General features: G+C 29.3%; 2 protein-coding genes across 2 annotated transcripts; one reads left to right on the top strand and one right to left on the bottom strand.

Annotated features, from left to right (window-relative positions):
• The first annotated feature begins 1599 nt into the window (after nt 1–1599).
• Nucleotides 1600–3526, top strand: LOC125070355 (maspardin-like). The gene is made up of 5 exons (XM_047680190.1): nt 1600–1795; nt 1878–2118; nt 2199–2428; nt 2561–2809; nt 3050–3526. Exons 1-5 carry the CDS (start codon nt 1697–1699, stop codon nt 3188–3190), a joined length of 960 nt encoding a protein of 319 aa, XP_047536146.1. The 5' UTR covers nt 1600–1696; the 3' UTR covers nt 3191–3526.
• Nucleotides 3527–3681: 155 nt separating this feature from the next.
• LOC125070352 (stomatin-like protein 2, mitochondrial) lies at nt 3682–8175 on the bottom strand. Its single transcript, XM_047680187.1, has 8 exons — nt 8029–8175; nt 7835–7951; nt 7452–7659; nt 6626–6814; nt 5614–5769; nt 4823–4938; nt 4139–4267; nt 3682–3978 (listed from the first exon to the last, which is right to left on the bottom strand). Exons 1-8 carry the CDS (start codon nt 8074–8076, stop codon nt 3718–3720), a joined length of 1224 nt encoding a protein of 407 aa, XP_047536143.1. The 5' UTR covers nt 8077–8175; the 3' UTR covers nt 3682–3717.
• Between the last annotated feature and the right edge of the window lie 430 nt (nt 8176–8605).

The raw sequence follows: 8605 nt of genomic DNA, 5'->3' as shown, positions 1-8605 counted from the left end.
AAATGAAGGCATCACAGTTTTATTTATTTTTCTATGAAACAATGTATATAATGCTGCTTTAGAGATTTTGAATGATGGTATCAAAAATTGTACAGAGATTAATTGATTGTAGCATTCAATTATTGTTCAAAAGTAGGTGTGCTCAAATCGAAAATGTATGATAATACTAAAATAAATTCAATACCTTCTAGGTTATATTCGCAGAGTACATACATATATTACTTTAATGATACATTAACAAAATTATTTAATAAAAAAAAAATGTAGTTTTAATGGCTAGTATACTAAGCTAACGTTATACTTAAATATATAAGTTGATCGACAATTATAGATTATTACATTAATTACTCTCTAAAAATTTGGCTTATATAATTATACATATGGAATAATTAGCCGCATACGTAACTTATTTTAAGTATTATTCTCATTTATTCCAATAAGTTGTCCTATTAATATGAAATATTTGAAATATTATGGATATTATTAACTTTGTTTTTGCAATGGACTACACAAACCATATTAAAATCAAAGTATTTTTGTTAAAATTTACTTGAATATCTGTTTCATAAAATCTAGTTTATAGGACAATGTACACAGGGATAAATAAGAATAAACTTATATTACAATGTACGACGCTTTTAATTTAACAAAACATAGTTTGAACTATTGTATCTGTGTCACTCCTTAATTCCTCCCCCCTCAACTTTTAAATATTGTACTTTGTTTAACGTTTGGACTTACGATAAGTAAAACGATCATCGCCGTTCTTTGTTTTATTTCAAATAGAAATTATGAAAATCGTCCGAAAATAAAATTGTAATTTAGATTAAGTAATGATAAGTGGTTTGGAAAATTACTGTAGGAGGTCAAAAATATGTTAATTGCGTAAAGATATTCAGTAATAAACTGCATGTGTTTGGATGCGATTTTGATTTTTTCTCATAGAACCCAACTTTATCCTTTTACCGCTGAGCCTAAAATAAATTTTCGTGAGGTTTGAGCAAATTAGTGATTTTATTTAATTTATGAGTTTGCGCATTTAAAAAACAAAAGTGCAAAACCATACTAAAATCAGCTGAAATAGTCAAGATAGTTAACATTAATGTAATATGATATTATGCAGTTATTCATACGTTATGCACACAAGCTAAGCAAGTTAAGCTAATACGTGACAATCAATTTTATCGCATAAAAATTTGAATTTTGAGATGTTAAAAAACAGCAATTAATAATGTAGGCACATTTCATCTACAACGTTTGTCTTGAAAATGTCCACATACGCTAAAACAGTATTTGATGTAAGTACATAATTATATTAAAATACAGAACATCTCTCATTATATCATATCCATAATCCACTCTATCCACAACGTGTACTGTGTACATTTTGCAAGCACTCATGCTGGTTCAGGTGCTCCTTGATAAGCTAAAAATAAGTATCATTTTAGTAATAAAAAAACTGGTATCGCATAATTTAGAGGACAATTGAAGAAAACATACTGAAATTATCAAGTCCAGTGTATCTACACTAAAAAAATTGTAGTAGTATTTGTTTAGTATAGTAGTTACTAATCTAAAGTGACATTTGCCACTTGTCATTTACTTGACGTTCAACGTTTTAAGTCATTATCATTAGTAATCAAATTAAACTACTTAGTTAAAACAAAAATAAAATATTAGTTCTGTTAATTCTACAATGAGTTGCCTTAGTGATTTATCGCAATCTAGTGAATATTTAAGTTTTCGAAGTAGTATTCCATTACGAAAAATAGCTGTTGATACAGATGGCTCCAAGGTAAACAAACAACTTTCAAGTTGTCTTAGTTGGGTATGCACTTACAACATGGAACATTATTATATTTTCTTCGCCATTTCAGACTTGGAAAATATTTGACAGTGGTCCCAAATCTGTTAACTGTCCCCTTGTTTGTTTGCCACCAGTCTCGGGGACTGCTGACATTTTTTATAAACAAATAATGGGGTTGACAACTAGAGGTATTCGCGTAATAGCAGCTGAGCCTCCGCCTTATTGGAACTTGAAAGAATGGTGTGATGGCTTTAAACGACTCTTAGACTACATGGAATTAGATAGAGTACACATTTTTGGAGCATCTCTGGGTAACTTTTATATAGAAAGAGATATATTAAAGAGTTAATATTAAATACTTTACTTTATGTTATTTATATTTATTTTCTAGGTGGTTTCATAGGACAAAAGTTTACAGAATTAACAAAAAATTGTCCCCGTGTCGCATCTATAATATTATGCAACTCATTTACTGATACATCTATTTTTGAATATGACGATTCAGCAGTTTTATTTTGGCTTCTACCATCCTTAGTCTTGAAGAGAATGTTAATGGGAAACTTTACAACTGACAAAGTGGATAAAAGAATCGCAGAATCCATTGATTTTATGGTTGAAAGAGTATGAATAACAGTTAAAAATTATTTGCTTAAATGTTAATTGCCAAGATTTATAAAGTTAACATCTTTATATGCTTATTTCGTAATTCTGAATTCAATAAATACTTACTAATTACAACTCATTTGTTTATAGCTAGAATCACTTACGCAAACAGAGCTAGCATCAAGATTAACACTTAATTGCATGCCTTGTTATGTACAACCTCAGTTGCTTAAAGATTTGCCTATAACAATAATGGATGTTTGGGATGAAAGTGCCCTAAGTTCAAGAGTTCGTGAGGACCTCTACAAATCATACCCCCATGCTAAACTTGCTCATTTAAAAAGTGGAGGCAATTTCCCTTATTTGAGTCGAAGTGATGAAGTCAATTTGCATTTATTAGTAAGTATAGATTAATGTGGTTTATTTCTAAGAATGAAAATAATAATTATGCAAATAATTGTGATCATATTGTTATATTTATTAAACCTAAATTATTTTCCTTTTATTATGAAATTAAAAAATATCTAGGCTAGATAAACTAGCCATGTTATATGGAAAGTGCATTAGATAAAACTCTAATAATATGTTTTTTTGTATACAATTTAAATCTTTGTGTTAAAAATATTCAATCTATTTTAGATTCATCTGAGACAATTTGATGGGACTGACTGCACGGCGTCATATATAAGTCTACATAAAGTATCAGCTCCGCGAAGTCAACCTGAGGAAGGCACTGTAAGCTACTTTAATCAAAAAGATAAATTTGTTAAGATAACATAAATAATTGTAATAACTTAAGTCATTCCATTTTTATACATTCCTCAAGAAATAATTTTATTTTGCATTTAAAGTCACATGAATTATATTATATAAAATATATGATGATATTGTTACGGTTTTATAAACCATTTTTACATAAACTTAGATTTAAGGAATATTGAAGAAATTTAATTCATAAGCAGTTGTAAAAATTGTATAGACGACATACATAGTTGTATGTAAATTAAAATAGGGACGCAAATTATAGTATGGTGCTGATTCATGTGCAATCACGATTGCCTAGATATCTAGACAGATCTACATATAATAGATCTAATTATATTTTTAAATTAAAAATACTTGCTATCTCTTCTAACTTCAAATGAGAAAAAGATATATGCTCTGTTAAAAAAATTTAGGAATTACGTACTAGAATCAGCACTGACATGTTATGCATTTTTTGTATTGATATGTTTTGGGAAATAAACATAATAAATCATTCAATGCTTAGTTTTATTTAGTAACAGGCATATTTATTCTTAACAATTCTATTTTTTTTTATCAACTATATTAAATTGTTCCTTTTCTTTTTGTGCTTGCAATGCTTTCTCCCTTTCTTCGTCATCAGAGTAATATTCTGCTAAATTGTCATCTTCATTTGGCACTGGCTGTCCGGCTAATGTTGTTCCTTTTTCATTTAATGCACTTAATTTGAATAAAGGATCATCATACATTATATCTGGAACTATCGGCTCTCCATGAGGTACTTGTTTATTGTGTGAGGCCACTGTTGAATATATTGACATAGCCTGGAAATTTGTTTATGATGAATGAAACATTTACATTATTATATTTTGTGATATTTGATTATCACTTGGTCATAATTCACTTGTGTAATACTCTAATGTACGTTGGGAAAAAATATATTTGCGAATTTCGAATGGATTGATTGTTTAACGTTATAGTTACCTGGCCAACCAAATTAGTAACATCTCCTGCGTTAGCGGGCAATATGAGTGTATTGGTTGTTCTCGCAAGCTTGTTGAAAGCTGCTACATACTGCTCAGCGAGTGTCAGAGATGCTGCGTTTTTGCTTTCCTATGTGAAAAGTGAAGAAGAAAAAATGAGAGAAAATAAAATTGTAATAATTCTACGAAGTAAGGAAAAACTGCTAATAAATAGCGCAATGGTTTACGGGCCGCCTAGCAATGTAAAAAGTCGCAAGATCGATCCTGACCACTTGGACTATTGTCGTCCCCTCTCCTAACACAAGTAATAAGCTTAAAAGGATTTTAATTTGGGGCATTGCTAGTATTTAAAAAAAAAAAAAAACATTTATGAATGTACATATTTTTTTGTATTATATATTCTTTCATTTCAATATGGACTTGTAAGAAATATAAAACGTTCCTTAAATTAATCATCAATGTGCATCCATCCATGGAATCTAAGGTGGTTTTAATTTTACTGGCCCCATCGTCTTTCAATATGGGTTTCTATGAATCTACATCTGAGCAAAACCTGGAGTTACATTTTATCATTATTGTAAATCTTCTATTGTTAAAAGTAATATAGTTTTATCTTAAAATATCAAAAATGAAATGTATTTATGATATTAATGTGTAATTGGTTTGTTTAGATGAAATAATATACCGGTTGTGATAGTGCACTAGCAATCATTGTCAGTCCTCGAGCTCTTGCTTCTGCCACAGCCAACATTGCTTGAGCCTCTCCCGATGCCTTGTTTATCTGTTCTTGTTTCTCAGCCTCTGTGAATGAAAAAAAAATTTTTGGCTGTAGTTAGGAAAACATTTTTAAAGTTGACTTAAAATTAGGTTTTCAATTGAAAACGTTAATTACACGATTACATTATTAATAAATACTATCTGAACCTGCGGCTTTACTCGCCCAAAATTTATAAAATATAAATATTTTATTTTTTGGTGAGTTACAGTCTATGTCCTTCCTCAGGACTCGAAACTATTTCCATATCAAATTTCATCTCAATCGGTTCGGAGCTGTTTTCGCTGTTATATTATTATTAATAATTAATACATACTTTTTAAATGTCTCACGGGCTGGTTAACATCGGTTTAAAAGAATTCTCTACGAGACATAACGCGCTTGCCAATAATGGATAATAAGGAAATTAACGACACCTCAAAATAAACTAGACAATAAACCGTCTGCTTTCTAAAACTAGTCGTTAATCATTTTGAAATAATATTTATTTAAAACAAATTAATGTTTTAAATAAATATTTAGATGATTTAGCAATTTGAGATTTTTTTTTTTATAATAAACGATTCTGTTTGGATGATTATTACACACTCACGTAATATTACATAAATACACAAAATGATTAAATGATAATAGTCATATTAAATTGGTCAGCGAAGTGAGTAACAACTATTAAACCAAATATCAAAAACAATCTTATTTACCTGATGCCAGTATTCTAGCCTGTCGCTTTCCCTCGGCTACATTAATGTCAGCGGCACGGACACCCTCCGATTCTAAAATAGCGGCTCGTTTTCGTCTTTCTGCTTCAACTTGCATCTGCATAGCTTCGTGGACTCTAGTTGGAAGCTTTATATCACCTAAAAAAGAACGTAAATATCTTTACAAAATTTTGATTGAAATTATCTATTCAGGAGTGTAAGTGAGCCAGTGTAACTATGGGCACTAGGGACATAACATTGCTTTAGGTTTGGTTGATCATTGGCCAGTACTTTAAATTTAAATAAAAAATATCTTGAGGTTCGGGGTTCAAAACTCAAGCAATTCTCAGGGACATCTCGAAGTTTAGAAGCTATTGGTTCTGTTCTGTACCTGCACTCTGGTGGTGTCGAGCTGACGTTTTAGTATTAGGGTATAAGAGTAATGACATAAAGAGTATATCTGTGTTTGCTAACAAACTATACCACTAAAATATATTCAATGCACTTGGCCATTCTCTATTTAGAAATGGTGCCGAAACCGATGTTGATCATAAGAACATAAACTATCATAACCACAATTTTTCGCAAAAGAAAATGATTATAAATATTTTACAATTAGAAATTGCAGTTCAAATTGATCGAAAAATTGAAATTTAGAAGGAGATAGGTCATAAGTGTGAAAAAATAAACGATTAAGCATGCAGCACCATAGACTATAAGTGAAACTATTAAAATATATATAAAATTATGAAAAGCTTTTTCTCTCAAGATCACTAAGGTGAGGGCGAGTTGGTAAAAATCAGATATAATATCACATAGTGGTTCAAAATGTTCTAAATTCTGAGAGCAGTTACTATAAAATTCATTATTTCATGATAATAAACTGTTGTTTTTAATAATATTTTTTTAAATTGATAAATTAATTTCATATAGAGAAATGTCCACTAAGGTAACATAAAATTGTAGACTATTTTAATAGACAATAAACACAAAATATATCACATAAGCTACTTACGTATTTCATATCTCAGACACGTAATACCCCAGGCTTCACTGGCTTTGTTAATCGCATGGACTATTGATACATTGAGAGATTCCCTTTCTCTAAAAACCTTGTCGAGTGATATTTGTCCCAATTCAGAACGCATAGTTGTTTGAGCCAGCTGTGTTATCGCAAACTCTGGATCTTCCACACCATAAGATGCTATTAATAATAAGAGTAAAAAGATGGAATATTAAAACCAATTTTAATTTACATTACATAAGCAGAAGAGCAAATAATAATATTAAAAGACAAATTAGTAATTGTGTATCCATTTTTCATAATTAATATAACAATGTAGATACTTCTCAACCTTAAATGATAGCTTGCCGTCTGTGTAACTTAGTTTTATAGAAAAACAGCTCCGTATGTTTTATAAAAATATTTACTGCAGTGAATAAAAATATAAATCATCTTATACCCAATAATGAAGGAAAACATTTTGAGGAAATCTTCATAATAAATAATAAATCTCTGTTAGATTTGTTTATACCAAACCTCATTGAAGCCTTATGATACCAGTTGCCATTAGTGGCTTTAATGATGTTTTAGGGGTATGTAGTAGTTCAAAAAAGAGTAGCTTATGACCTTCCTTAAGATTCAAGCTAGCTACATTTCAAACTACATCAATTTTGTTTTAGTAACTTGGCCGTAAACACAGTTTTGCATTAATATTAGTATAGATAACCTTTTTGAAATTTGATATTGTCAGTTAATACCAATTTATTTTTAGAGGTGTATTAAAGGTTTTAGATTAATAAAAATAGAAAGTACTTAATTAAGGTAATACAATATTTACCCAAATAGGGATCAATTATCCTTAAGTACAACACTCCATCGATACTAAGTGTGACATTATCAGATGTGATTGCACTTTGCTTCGGAACATCTATTGCTATTTCTTTCAAACTTTGTACATATTTAATCTTGTCTACCACAGGCCAGAGCAAATTTAACCCTGGTTCAAGTATTCTATGGAATTTTCCCATTCGTTCGACAATCCATGCCTAGAAATGACATTCAAAAATATTTTTTATAATCTTCAAAGTATTTTTTTCATATATTAGGAGTATTATAGTATTGATAACTGATAAACGTAATTAAAATAAAAAATCACCTTGGGTGTTATAGAATTATTCTTTATACCAGTATGATATTGTTACGTTAAAAAAATTTACTAACCTCTTGTTGAGGAACAAACATAACAATAGTATTAAGTGGAGTCGTTGAACGATGTCTCACAGCTGTGATTCCGCACAATATACGAGCTTCATTTTTGTATTCTAACTTAAAACCACTCTGGAAATTGTAAAAATAGTAAACATTTAAATAATTCTCTACACATTTTAATATAATTTCTCTGAGATAATACAAACTTTTAGAGGAAGAACTCTTGAGAAAAGAAATCTCGTGCGCGAAAACATTTTTTCTGTTTAAATAGAATATCAGCAATCGTACCACATTAAATATAATCAATATATCCCATTCTTTAAGTTAAATACGGCTGAACACAATTTCTAAGAATGACAGTTTAGTGTTTGGCAATTGTCATTAATGTCATATTGTCATCCCGAAAATGTCATTAGATAATATTTTTATAACACGAAGACCGCTGTAACAACATTTAAAAAAAAAACTAATTAAATTAGCCAAAACAATTAACCGTAATATTAAAGATTTTCATATATTTATTTCACATATCAATCAATATATTATATATTTATTAATTCAATCAAAAATTGAAAAAATCTGGAATCGTTTATGGATCATTAAAATGTGATATTTTGTTTATTAATTTAAATATTTACAACAAGCAAGCATATTAACAAAACAATACTACTATAAAGTTATTATTAACAATAATTATGCGATACCTTGGAAGTTACAATAACAGTTTGATCGATAGTTATCATTAGCGACGTAATGGTCTTAATTTTTTCTATTAAAACTTAT

Source organism: Vanessa atalanta, chromosome 17 (assembly GCF_905147765.1).
Source record: "Vanessa atalanta chromosome 17, ilVanAtal1.2, whole genome shotgun sequence".
Taxonomy (NCBI): domain Eukaryota; kingdom Metazoa; phylum Arthropoda; class Insecta; order Lepidoptera; family Nymphalidae; genus Vanessa; species Vanessa atalanta.
This window is presented reverse-complemented; position numbering and strand designations above follow the sequence as displayed.